Below are 13,930 nucleotides of genomic sequence, written 5' to 3'. Positions count from 1 at the left end.
ATAGTTGCTACATGCCCAGCCAGAAAAAAAGGCAGTCCCTGATTACTGTCTTTGTTCCCAGTGTGGTTCACAGGAGCTTTGGAGAGCAGGGAAATACAATTCTAATCAGAGAAATGGCACATGGTAGATATTAAAAGTCCTCTCCCAGTACTGCTGCCCAAATACAGTTTTCCTTCTCTCTTCTTGGGACTTTCTGTCTAGGAAACATGTTCATAGGAGATAATGGTGACACCCAAGAGCTAAGCACATTCCAGGTTCCTCTGCAATGCACTGTTCCTTGAGAAACAAGTCAGAGTAGAAAGGGTTCCCTGAAGACAGAAAGGCTGAAAACCAATGTCAGGAGGGGTTCCTCAATCCATTGGGCTTCACTTTTGCAGTCAATGTCTCACAGATTTCATGCGCTTGACTCAAGAGTAACACAACACCTTGGGATGCATAAAATAAAAACTATTCAGGGACAAATATCTCTGAGTTAAAAGCCAACCCTAAGATTGCCAGCCTGCTACAGTACGTGTTATAAACACTACGGGGACCCTTAAGAAAAACAGACCTCCGTGATGTAACATACCACTTGCACACACAGCAAATACCAAAATGCAATTTCATTGGATAACTCCAGTGAAATGGACAGTGCAAGCCTATACGTATCCTGTGACAGATCAGGAGAGAGATCTTGGGGTGGTGGTGGACAGGTCAATGAAAGTGTCGACCCAATGTGCGGCGGCAGTGAAGAAGGCCAATTCAATGCTTGGGATCATTAAGAAGGGTATTGAGAACAAAACGGCTAATATTATAATGCCGTTGTACAAATCTATGGTAAGGCCACACCTGGAGTATTGTGTCCAGTTCTGGTCGCCGCATCTCAAAAAAGACATAGTGGAAATGGAAAAGGTGCAAAAGAGAGCGACTAAGATGATTATGGGGCTGGGGCACTTTCCTTATGAGGAAAGGCTACGGCGTTTGGGCCTCTTCAGCCTAGAAAAGAGACGCCTGAGGGGGGACATGATTGAGACATACAAAATTATGCAGGGGATGGACAGAGTGGATAGGGAGATGCTCTTTACACTCTCACATAATACCAGAACCAGGGGACATCCACTAAAATTGAGTGTTGGGAGGGTTAGGACAGACAAAAGAAAATATTTCTTTACTCAGCGTGTAGTCCACATTCCTATGGAACTCCTTGCCACAGGATATGGTGCTGGCGTCTAGCCTAGACGCCTTTAAAAGGGGATTGGACAAGTTTCTGGAGGAAAAATCCATTACAGGGTACAAGCCATGATGTGTATGCGCAACCTCCTGATTTTAGAAATGGGTTATGTCAGAATGCCAGATGCAAGGGAGGGCACCAGGATGAGGTCTCTTGTTATCTGGTGTGCTCCTTGGGGCATTTGGTGGGCCGCTGTGAGATACAGGAAGCTGGACTAGATGGGCCTATGGCCTGATCCAGTGGGGCTGTTCTTATGTTCTTATGTGTTTACTCAGAAGTAAACCCCACTGTATTCAATGAGGCTTACTCTCAAGTAAGTGTGTATAGGATTGCAGTCTTAGTTGAGAAGGGCTTGGAGAGAAAGAGCATGTCAATGCCAACTGGTAGTACTCTGACTGCCCCATCAGCTTAGGGAAGACAAACCTCCTTGCAAGGATTAATCAGCTCACATTCCTTAATTCCATCACCACTGTATTCAGGAAGACAGTAGCAGGCAACCTGGAGAGACAAAACAAACGAATGACAACGTTTTCCGCACCAAACTGCAAACAAAACTACAGATAGGAAAAGCAGCAGATTATCTGCCTGAAGGTAAACACAAACACAGATCTTTTCTCTAGATTCCTGTTACCTTCCCATTCTGCCTGCAGCTGCTGATTTGTGTGGAGTGGGGTGGGGAGATGGCATGCAAACACAGCTACCGGAGCCTGTTGTTGTGTATCCCCAATGAAAAACAGTGCAATTTGTGGAGAGATAACTTAAGAATCCCTTGTGTGTCTGGGTGCCACACTTCAAAGCCATCAGGCACCTTCCAAATGAAGTAAACATAGTCACCTATATATATATTTTATTATTATTATTATTATTATTATTATTATTATTATTATTATTATTATTATTATTTTATTAATTTGTACCCCACCTTTTTGCCCAACGGGCACACAAGGCGGCTAACAAACAATTTAAAAATACAACACGAAAAACAGTTAAAAACAGTTTACAATGATTAAAAAGCTAAAAAACAAAACAAACCCCGTGGATTTTCATTATATATGCATATATATGCATTATATATGCACTTTTCATGTTACACTGAACTCATGGAAAAGCAGAATGCATTCACTACCCATGCTCCTGACCTCCAAGTGTTCAGCATAACTGTTACATGGATCCTGAATGAGGACAACATGCGTTGGGTTCTTTCCATGTGATTGGGAAGCCCAGGAGCTTACAGATGGAAGGAAGTGGAAATCCATCCTGATGGCAAGCCTTAGACATGCTGTGCAAGGTCCATCTCTGCATCTGCACCACCCATCTCGTATCTCCACTAAAGTGGTTGACCTCAGTTGAGCAAGAAGTGCAATTTTAAAGACATGAACAGGACACTGTTGTCTAATCAATTACTGCCCCGCTTGATGAGCCAGCCCACCTCCCTCTCTCCACTCACCAAAAAAGCAGTGCAGGAGCCAAAGCCCCACTCCAGCCTCACTGTGGGGTTGAAGTGAAAAACAGCAAAAAATCTAATACGCATTCATCGTTCTGTCATTTTTTTGCCTTTAAGATAGTGGCTCAGTACAGTGAATTAAAGCACCTGCCGGGAAGCACTCTAGAGTTCTAAAGAAAGGCGCACCCAAGGTAACATGACGTGATGACATCATGTGATGTGATGATGTCATCTCGGCCTTGGGTGCCGCCGCCCCTAGTGATGCTGTTGGCAGTTTGGGAGACAAACTGGACTTGGATAGCAGAAGACGTGAATAAGTCAGTGTAGGGCAAGGGTGCCCAAACCCCGGCCCTGGGGCCACTTGCGGCCCTCGAGGCCTCTCAATGTGGCCCTCAGGGAGCCCCCAGTCTCCAATGAGCCTCTGGCCCTCTGGGGATTGGTTGGAGCCCACACTGGCCTGACACAACTGCTCTCAGCATGAGGGTGACTGTTTGACCTTTCACGTGAGCTGTGGGATGAGGGCTCCCCCCACTGCTTGTTGTTTCATGTCTGTGATGCAGCAGCAGCAGCAAAGGAAATGCCAGCTTTGTTTTGTGCAAGGCCTTTTATAGGCCTTGAGCTATTGCAAGACCTTCATTCATTCATATAAGTTCATCTTTAATATATTCATTTATGTAAACTTATGTATATTTATTCAAATTTTAAATGTAAATTAATTCTTCCTCCCCCCCCCCCGGCCCCCTACACAGTGTCAGAGAGACGATGTGGCCCTCCTGCCAAAAACTTTCGACACCCCTTGTGTAGGGTAATATTTCCCCCCAAAGAGAAATGCAACATTAACGAATTCCAAGACAAGGGGAAAAGGATTTACTTACCAAACCTGGACCTGTTTTAACACACACTGCATATCGGTGGCACCCTCCATTGTTGTCTAAACACAAATCAATTTCTGCATGCAAAAGAGATGCATGCACACACATTATCAAGATAGGACACAACAACATTCTTTAAGGATGTTTCTACTCAATCTTTATTTTGTTTAAAGAGCAAGCCCTCCTGCAGTCTGTCCCCGTAGCAGGTGGACAAGCACCCTCTCAGTGGCCTAACGCTCCTTCCTAACCTGAACAGGAGATAGACATTTGCTCAGGAAAGGAGGTTTGCAATATGCATGGGATAATGTGGGGGGAGGGAGGGAATGAGGGTGTCAAGGCTGCAAGGTGGGGGGGGGGGTGATACATCTAGATCTCAAGCTCCCTTTTATCATACTATTTTGGTTTGTTTTCAGTACGGCCAATTACACACATTTTAGCCTCTGAGGTTAAACTCCACTTTTTAATTCAGAAGTGTTCAATATTTCTCCTACTTCAAAACAGACATGAAACTTACCCCGGCATATGGTGCCATCTCCGGCATAGCCTTTCTGACATGAGCAGGTCCTCTGACCAGGTGAAACTTTTGTACAATTGGCATGTGCGGAGCAGCCACCATTATCCACTGCACAAGGATCTATTTCTGTATTGCAAAACAAAAGGAGACATGAACAGATGACATCATGTGATGTCCAAAATGTGCCATGCTGCTTTGCTTTCTCAGAACAATCTTCCTAACCAATTGCCTGAAAGGGTTTCTTGTTAACATTCAGTTTCTCCTCTTAAGCCTCCTGATCTGCCTACCCCCTGCTGGATACAGTATGCTCATTTCTGGTGTGGCTGCATCCTGGGGGGAGGATAGGAATGGGCTCTGGGTCCATCTTTTCTTGTAAGATTGGGTTCAAGACAAAAGCCCAAAGAAAGGAGGTTGATTTAAAAATACAGTTTTTAGAAACCAAAGTTTTTAAAAATGTTTTTCCTCTTAATAAGTGAGTATTCATTCTGTTAATAGTCTGTCATTGGCATGAATCTTTTATTAGGGTCACTGACCCTAATAGTCAATAGTCTGTCATTCTTTTCAGACAAAATAGTTTCTGATTTTTTAAAAAGAGGATGCTTAAAAAGAAACAAGATAATTAGCACAGTTATTGAAGATGATCAAGACAAGGAATGATCATGCTCATGCAATCTTGGTTCCTTATGTATCCATAAATCCTTCTGATTCTAGAGAATGTGCAAACTGAGGGCAGAAAAATGATTCAGTCATCTAGAATTGATCATTTTTTGGGCAACTTGGGTATTTGCCATCAGTTGGGTATTTGGCATCAGTTGGCTTTGGCTTCATTAGTCTGATCTAGTACCAGGCTTCTGACCAAGGCTACAATCCTATGTACACTTTCCTGGGAGTAAGTTCTATTGAACACAATGGCAGTTACTTCTGAGTAGACAGGCATAGGATTAGGCTGTAAAGTTGTACATATGTTGCTAAAGGAGGAATTTAATGTTTATTAAAACTATCTGATGCCTGATTGTTAATGATTTCTCTGTTTTTGTGTGCGTGCAAGTACCTAGCAAAATTTTACCTTGGTTTAAGTTCAGAATCATTACCTGCATTTGATTAGCTCCTAGTTGATTGCTTTGAAATACTTGTTTCATGATTAGCTGCACATTATGCCAAGAAACCTCCCAAGGACGTTTGATTAAAATAGAGTTGTTCCACCTACTTAGCTCATTATTTCAAGATATCAAAGAGGATGATAGCTGAAGAGGAGCTATTTAAGCCACTGTAGACATCAAGCTGGAATAATAATTTCATTAGCTTGGAACTAACTACTTGCAATACCTGTGGTTTGCATAATTACAAATCATACCAGAAGGGGGGCAAAGACTGGGGATTGGAAGAGTAAAGTAATCTTGCTATAACTCTTTTGTTTCTTTTCATTCAACTGTGCCTTATGAATTTGTCTCTAGAATGTATCATCTGCAATGTCCTGAATTTTTTACTTTCCATGTTAGAATGCATTTGGATGAAGGCAGCAAAATTAATGACTGGTTGCTGTGAAAGCTTTTTCAAAGACATATGAAAGCTGCCTTTGAAAATCTCTTTTATATGGCTTCCAAGAAGTAGAAGAAGAACATTCTGTATAAATCATCTATCTATATTCTGCAGCCTAATCAGTCCCTTCCTCTTGGGTTTTAAGTCAAACTATCAGAAACTCTTCCTGCACATGCACTGCCCACTGAATCAATGCAACTTTTTCAGCTTGATACGTATACAATGGCCCAAATCCTAACCCACTTTTCAGTACTGGCAGAGCTGTGCCAATGTGACGTGTGCTGCATCCTGCAGTTGGGTGGTACTCACAGAGGGGTCCTCAAAGTGAGGGAATGCTTGTTCCCTTACCTTGGAGCTGCTTTGCCCTTATGTTGGTGCTGAAAAGTGGGTTAGGATTGCGCGCAGTGTGTGAGAAGACCATGCCTCAGGGCATGTGCATATAGTCACTTGATTTTCCTACAGTTGGTGACTTGCAGCTGAAAATGTGTGAGCCAAGTCGATTGAAGAACATTGTGCTTGAGATGATATAAAAGTGCTGACTGTGGATAATTCATTCATTTAGAAACAGGCCCATGCACGCCATCACTTCTGCTGAACATGTTGAGATGTGGCTATTCAAACATGCACATGCAAGTGTGTGTTAACTGAAAACTTTGATGATCTACAAAAGCATTTCCTTTGTACGATTATTGATGTGAAGGCTTTTCACCATTTTATCACGTACGCAATGCATTTGCCAGAAGTACCTGTACAGTGGGTTCCGTTCCCAGTGTATCCAGCAGAACAGAGGCAAGTGGGCCCAGAAATGTCAGACCCATTGATGCAACTGCAAAGGAACAGGAAAGGATTGGCAAGATACATATAAACCCAAACACATGCAAAACTTCAGGAAGATATTCAGTGCTAATGGTGGACATTGCAACCATTCAGGATCTCCAGCAAAACTGATTCTCCACCAGGATGATGGGTCTGGCCTACTGTCCCTAATTTCCTTTGAGTGTGTGCAGCTACTGTGGTTACAGACATTCCATAATACACAGGGAGCAAGAAGCACAAGTTATTTATGTTTTCCTTCCTATGCTGTCTCTAATGTCCAGAATGGAACTTTTGCTTCACTTTTTCAGACATGCAGACCCACTTTGTGCAGACCCAGACACAATCAGATGCTTTAAACTTTGCTCCAGTATTGTACTTACTTGGCATGTTCATCACAAGTGCCATTACAGAAATCAACTCCAATTTCTGCAAAAAAAACATTTTGTGAGAATATTATTTTCTCAACAGGCAATACAAATCTCTTTCAAGCAATGTCTTGTCAACTTAAACGCAGTTATGAGAACAGAAAAGGGATTTAAGGATGATATTCAACCATAAACTGGTAATACCAGAGGAGCTTCAGTCTATTTAATTAACTAAGGGCCCAATCCTATGGTCCACACTGCGCCTCCGCGGTGCGGACCACAGTCGCAAACGTGCCATAAGGCATGTTTGCGGGGCTTACTGCCGGGCTCCCGCCGGAGGTGGCTCAGCTCTGCCCAGCGCTGAGCCACCGCCCAGCGGTTGTCCGCGTTCTGCAGCTTGGCGGTGCCTGCCACTGCCGGGCTGCGGAACAGCAAATGGGGTGGGGGTGGGGGTGGGGATGGGGGCGTTCCAGGGAGGAGGGAAACCAGCATGATGTGGGGAGGGGGTGTGTGCCAGAAGTGTGCCTGGGGGCGGGCAGGAGGAGGACCCACAGAGCTCTGCTCCGCAGGATCCTCGGCGCTCGTGGAGGCTGTGTGCTGTACATGAGCGCCTTTACTTTAGTGGTGCCCAAAGGGTGCCGCTAAAGAGAGTAGCCCCATTGCAGGGCTGTCTCCCTTATCCGGGGGAAGGGGACGAATGTCCCCTACTCTCGAGGTGCCTCCCGCAGTAGCGCGGGAGGTACTGGATGCAGCGGCAGCCTTCGTGGTGCCGCCGAGCGGTGGTGCCCCAGGCAGCTCAGGATTGGGTTGCCCCTTAGGATTGGGCTGTAAGGCTGCAATCCTAACCAACTTTCCAGCACTGACACAAGGGCAATGCAACTCTGAGGTAAGGGAACAAACATTGCCCCACCTTGAGGAGGCCTCTATGACTGCCCCCCAACTGCAGGATGCAGCACATGCCCCTCTGGCACAGTTATGCTAGTGCTGGAAAGTTGGTTAGGATTGCGCCCAAAAACTATGAACTATGAACTGCCTCAATAACCAGTATCTCTCTGACAGCCCAGTCCTGAAGCCAGCGGCTCTGTTAGGTGCAGTGGAGTCAAAATGGCTACCCTGCATCCAGCAGCACTGCCAAGGCTGTCAGAGGTCTCCGCAGGGTAAGGGTACTTTTATCCCCTTCTCCTGAGGAAAGACTCAAAAGGAAAGACTCAAAAAGACTGTTGAAAAGGTCAACAGGCATGTGGATGCGGGAGAACCCATGGACATTATATATCTGGACTTTCAGAAGGCATTTGACACGGTCCCTCACCAAAGGCTACTGAAAAAACTCCACAGTCAGGGAATTAGAGGACAGGTCCTCTCGTGGATTGAGAACTGGTTGGAGGCCAGGAAGCAGAGAGTGGGTGTCAATGGGCAATTTTCACAATGGAGAGAGGTGAAAAGCGGTGTGCCCCAAGGATCTGTCCTGGGACCGGTGCTTTTCAACCTCTTCATAAATGACCTGGAGACAGGGTTGAGCAGTGAAGTGGCTAAGTTTGCAGACGACACCAAACTTTTCCGAGTGGTAAAGACCAGAAGTGATTGTGAGGAGCTCCAGAAGGATCTCTCCAGACTGGCAGAATGGGCAGCAAAATGGCAGATGCGCTTCAATGTCAGTAAGTGTAAAGTCATGCACATTGGGGCAAAAAATCAAAACTTTAGATATAGGCTGATGGGTTCTGAGCTGTCTGTGACAGATCAGGAGAGAGATCTTGGGGTGGTGGTGGACAGGTCGATGAAAGTGTCGACCCAATGTGCGGCGGCAGTGAAGAAGGCCAATTCTATGCTTGGGATCATTAGGAAGGGTATTGAGAACAAAACGGCTAATATTATAATGCCGTTGTACAAATCGATGGTAAGGCCACACCTGGAGTATTGTGTCCAGTTCTGGTCGCCGCATCTCAAAAAAGACATAGTGGAAATGGAAAAGGTGCAAAAGAGAGCGACTAAGCTGATTACGGGGCTGGGGCACCTTCCTTATGAGGAAAGGCTACGGCGTTTGGGCCTCTTCAGCCTAGAAAAGAGACGCTTGAGGGGGGACATGATTGAGACATACAAAATTATGCAGGGGATGGACAGAGTGGATAGGGAGATGCTCTTTACACTCTCACATAATACCAGAACCAGGGGACATCCACTAAAATTGAGTGTTGGGCAGGTTAGGACAGACAAAAGAAAATATTTCTTTACTCAGCGCGTGGTCAGTCTGTGGAACTCCTTGCCACAGGATGTGGTGCTGGCGTCTAGCCTAGACGCCTTTAAAAGGGGATTGGACGAGTTTCTGGAAGAAAAATCCATTATGGGGTACAAGCCATGATGTGTATGCGCAACCTCCTGATTTTAGGAATGGGTTAAGTCAGAATGCCAGATGTAGGGGAGAGCACCAGGACGAGGTCTCTTGTTATCTGGCGTGCTCCCTGGGGCATTTGGTGGGCCGCTGTGAGATACAGGAAGCTGGACTAGATGGGCCTATGGCCTGATCCAGTGGGGCTGTTCTTATGTTCTTATGTTCTTATGTACTCAAGCCCCGCAACAGGGCCTCTCAAGTCTGTGCCGGCTATTTTGCCAGCACTCCATATCAGGCTTTCCAGCCTGACACAGAGTTCGGGATCTGGGGGAGCAGACCCCTCACCTCACCCTTCTCCCATCCCAGTTCCTCCCCCTGCCCCACCCTCCCCACCCCATTCCACCCACTCCCTGTCTTCCCTCCACCCTGAAATTATTTACCTCCGGCAGACACTACTGGAACACCAGCCAGCCCTCCATGTGGTGCTGAGGCTCAGTGCTGACTGGCGCTGACCCAGCACTGTTGGCCCCTCCTCTCCGGGTGCTGCGGACATGCTTTACAGCACATTTGTGACACCCAGTGCTGGCACTGAGGAAGGTTAGGACTGGGCAATAAAGCAATCATTCTCATTTGCAACATTTTTGTGGCTACAGCCCCTTAGGAGCTCTTCTCAGGTTCTAGGCTCCCTTCCCGCGCCCCTGGCCCCCCGGTCAAACAAGCATACAACATGAGGAGATAAACTTAAAATCATTTATTATTGAACAACAGCAAAACTGAAATACTCTGAAATATTCTGAAATACTGGACTACCCAGGGGTCCATATGGCTCCCATTGAGAATGGCTGCTCTAAAACATCATGGAGCTTTTTGTATCCAGGAAGACTTATATTGCTGCTTGTCTGAAAGTCTCACAACTTTTTAGGTATTGCTCAATTTCCCCCCCCCCCCAGTCTCTGGGTTTTGCAACATCCTGGTCTCCCATCTGCAAAGATTACCCTTCCACTGTATACCTACCTCCTTTATTCACTCACCTTTGTCACAGCTGACTCCCTCCCAGCCTGGGGCACAAGTGCAGTTTCCGTCTCCCAGCAGCCCCTCATTGCATATCCCATTCTTGCAGTTGCATTCTGTGGAGAAAACATAAAGTCCCTGTCAAGAATAGGTGCGCAAGTCTAACATTAAAGCATGCTGCAATTTGGACAAGGTCATGATCTGTGCAATTCCTTTATTACCAACTGTGTGTGACTGTCTCTCTTACATGCATCTTAGCACCTACAATTACAAATCGCTGCAGTGGACAATAAAAGACAAAAGCAACAAAGGGAAAAATCTAAACTGTTCCTTGGGCCGGCACAAGTCCCTTGCACCGTCCCAGGAGGGTCCATGTTTGCGCCTCCTTGAGAGTCAGCTGGGCCAGCGCAGGGATGCGCACCAGCCTGTGGAGGCTAAATCCAGCCTCTGCGCCAATTTGAAAGGCGAGGCTTGCGTCAGCCAATGCAAGGGTCTGGGGAGGAGGCGGGATTGGCGGCATTCCAGGGTGGGTGAAGGGTGGTTCCAGGAGCAAGTGGGCAGGCAGCAGGAGGCAGGGCTGGGACCTGGCGGATATGCTGGATCCTAGTCCCCATTCCTGAACGGTGCAGAGTGGCTGCAAGCTGCTTCACTCTCCTTGAACTTATACCACCTCCAGAGGTGGCGCAAGTCCGAGGAGACCCATTGGGGCTGCAGTGGCTTACCCAGGGGTAAGGGGAAGGGTTTCCCCTTATCTCTGGCTGAGCTATCTTGTGCTGGATAAAGCGCAGGCCTCCTGGTCTGCCTGTTCCAGTGCAAGATAGGATTGCGCTGTAAGTAACTGACATAAGGTCTGTTGAATATTGTTCTAGGAAACCCACCCTCCACCCCACAAATTACCACATTACACTCCAACAATTAGTAAGTCACCTGATTGACAGTTGGTGCCATATCTCCCTGGCTGACACATTTCACAGGCGGTGCCATGGTAACCTTCATGGCATTGGCAATCCCCTTTGCCAGCAATGCCATCCTGACACACCCCATTTCCAGAACACCAATTCCCTGGTTTTCCTGGGCACATTTCACACATATGGCCATAGTAACCTTCACAGCAGACAGAGACCTTGGAAAGTGAAGAAGAGACTACAGTAAGACTAGAAACATGCAAAATGCTATACCAGTGGTTCTCAATCTTTTAGTACCGGGACCCACTTTTTAGAATCAGAATCTGTCAGGACCCGCCAGAAATGATGTGATGACCGGAAGTGGCATCATCAAGCAGGAACATTTTTAAACATCCTAGGCTGCCATCCTACCCACACTTACCCAGGAGTAAGCCCCATTTACTATCATTGTTAAAAGCATATACAGAATAGCTTGTTAAAAGTACAGATCTGTAACATTTCCCCAAATGTAGTCACATACCATAATAGCATCAAGTGTAATACATTAAAAATAAAATATTGAAATGAATGGGGAACCATCTGAAATTGGTTCGTGACCCATCTAGTGGGTTCTTACCCACAGTTTGAGAAACCCTGTGCTATACAATGTATAAAGGATTAAAAACCTGCTTGCATTTAAAATATTTTGGAAGGCTTCTATACTTGCGGAGTGTTTCAGATGGCCACACAAAAACACTGCACTGCTTTATTATTAAATAAATAAATAAAAAGTTTTCTGGTTAACTGGCCATAACTTGTGACAGAATACAGATATTACAACACGGTTTGTTTCACTGCACTCAGCATTAAATTACCTTGATATATAAATTACCAATGATATATAACATGATGGTTCTATTCGTCTATACCAAGATTTTCACAATTTTGGCCACCAGTGTCAAGCTCAGCTTGTTGCCCCCCTAAAGCTTATTGCCCACTGCAACTGCCACTCCCTGCACCCCCTTAGCTACGTTACTGGCCCTCACTGCTCTAAAGGTTAGCACTGTTCTGGAAGCCACAATGAAAGGAATACGTACTTCCCATCAGGAATGAAATAGGTTTCATGCATTTGTATAATTGAACTGTAAAAGATGCTTACTAAAGAAACTTGAACACAGGTGAAATAACAGCCGACCGTCTTTGAACCTCCAGACTTAAACAGACAATGAGGGAGACTCCCTTGACCTGGTGCTACCTGTCAAATAAAAGAAATACAGTATATATACCAGTACCCAATCAGGAGCACAGATACGTACACATGGCATGCAATCATACACTTATGCAATCTAGAAACATCTGCGTTACCTCAAAAGTATTATCAGCCCAAGGGCTTTGTTCATTTAAACTGTTAAGACAAGTATTATTAGTTTCTTGCAAAAACTTGAAGAAGACTGTATGGTGAGAGGTGCCTGATGTCTCTTCTGTTTGCTTCGGGACGGTAGGAGGAGAGTGGGTGGGAGGGATATCTAGTGGCGTTCCTGGGAGTCCCAGCACCAACCCCCCATTTTCTGCCCTTCCGCATCCCCTTTTCCACCCCCCGCCCCTGACCCAGAATTAATTGCGGTGACGATATCCATGTAGCTACCTTCACTGTTCCCCCTTTTTTTCAAAGGGGGAATGGAGGAGGCATCAGAGGCCCCAGCAGAGCCTTCTGCACCACTTGTAAGTGGCACGGAAGTCTCCACTGGAGTGGTTTGGGGCTGCTTCCAGCAGCCCCAGACCACTGCAATGGAGACCTCTGCGCTGCTTGTAAGTGGTGCGGAAGGCTCTATTGAGGCCTTAGAAGCGGCACACGTCTCTCCAAAATTGGAGGGGGTGCACACCACTTCCCCTCTGCCTCTGAGGGACGCCCTCAGAGGTAAAGGGGGCCACCCAGGAGCACTGTGGAGCAACAGCGAGAAGCTGCCACTCTGGCAGCGCCTCAGTGCTGGACTGGGTTGTCCCCCTCCCTTCCTCCTGTATAGGATGAGAGGAGAAGGGCGCCCTCGAGTGTTAATGCGACGGGAATCGCAACTCCTGTTGCACTGCATCTCCAGGGCGCCCTCCCCCCTCGTCTGGAGGAGAGGAGATGGGCGTCCTAGAAAGTCAGCGTGACAGGAATCGTGACTCCCGTCGCGCTGTGTCTCCAGGAGAGGAGACAGGCACCCTAGAGAGTCAGCGTGACAGGAATCACGACTCCTGTCGCGCTGTGTCTCCAGGGCATCCTCTCCCCTCCTCCAGAGAAGAGGAGACGGGCACCCTAGAGCATCAGCACGACAGGAATCGCGACTCCCGTCATGCTGCATCTCCAGGGCGTCCTCCCCCTTCCTCTGAAGGAGAGAAGACAGGCACCCTAGAGTGTTAGCACCAATGCAGTCATGACCCCCATCCCACTGCCTCTCTAGGGCACCCCTTTCCTCTCCTCCTATAAAAGGAGGAGGGTAGAGGGGGTGGGCCAGTTTGGTGCTGAGGCGCTGGAGAGGCAGCTTCTTGCTGCCTCTCCACAGAGCTCCTGGGCGCTCCTCTGCTGGCGGGGGGGCAAGGCGAGGAGGTGCCCCTGGAGGGTCAACGTCCGGGGCTTTTGCCCCGTTTGCCCCCCTCCAGATATGCCAGTGGGGATATCTTTTCCTTTGAAAAATCAAACACAATGGAACTTTGCAAACAAATGCTAAACAAATGAAGCAATCAGTTTCAATTGTTGCTATCTTGTGAAAACTTTGGTGCAAACCAAGAGACTTACAGCAAGCACAGAATTTCGTGGGCATTTGATCCCTCTGTCACACTTAGCACATCTTGACTAAGAAAAAAATAGGGGGAGAGGAAGAATCAATGTATTTTCACAGCATCTTACAAAATATCAATCTGTTATAGGAATGTAATGGGATCAGCAGATAGTAACAAAACAGGAGC

The 13,930-nt window shown here is 46.7% G+C and overlaps 1 protein-coding gene across 1 annotated transcript in view; it reads right to left on the bottom strand.

The window, feature by feature from the left end:
• STAB1 (stabilin 1) overlaps window positions 1-13,930 on the bottom strand; it is a 103,535-nt gene that overhangs the window by 34,167 nt on the left and 55,438 nt on the right. Inside the window, exons 36-44 of the mRNA XM_066613521.1 lie at window positions 13,761-13,817; window positions 12,141-12,236; window positions 11,025-11,220; window positions 10,118-10,213; window positions 6,776-6,821; window positions 6,326-6,405; window positions 4,041-4,166; window positions 3,530-3,603; window positions 1,634-1,708 (exon numbers count right to left, since the gene is read on the bottom strand). Coding sequence (XP_066469618.1) covers window positions 1,634-1,708; window positions 3,530-3,603; window positions 4,041-4,166; window positions 6,326-6,405; window positions 6,776-6,821; window positions 10,118-10,213; window positions 11,025-11,220; window positions 12,141-12,236; window positions 13,761-13,817 — 846 coding nt within the window. The remainder of the gene's footprint in view (window positions 1-1,633; window positions 1,709-3,529; window positions 3,604-4,040; window positions 4,167-6,325; window positions 6,406-6,775; window positions 6,822-10,117; window positions 10,214-11,024; window positions 11,221-12,140; window positions 12,237-13,760; window positions 13,818-13,930) is intronic.

The sequence above is a fragment of the Tiliqua scincoides genome, chromosome 2 (genome assembly GCF_035046505.1).
Source record: "Tiliqua scincoides isolate rTilSci1 chromosome 2, rTilSci1.hap2, whole genome shotgun sequence".
Lineage (NCBI taxonomy): Eukaryota > Metazoa > Chordata > Lepidosauria > Squamata > Scincidae > Tiliqua > Tiliqua scincoides.
The sequence above is the reverse complement of the archived record's forward strand: the minus strand, read 5'-3'. Positions and strand labels throughout refer to the sequence as shown.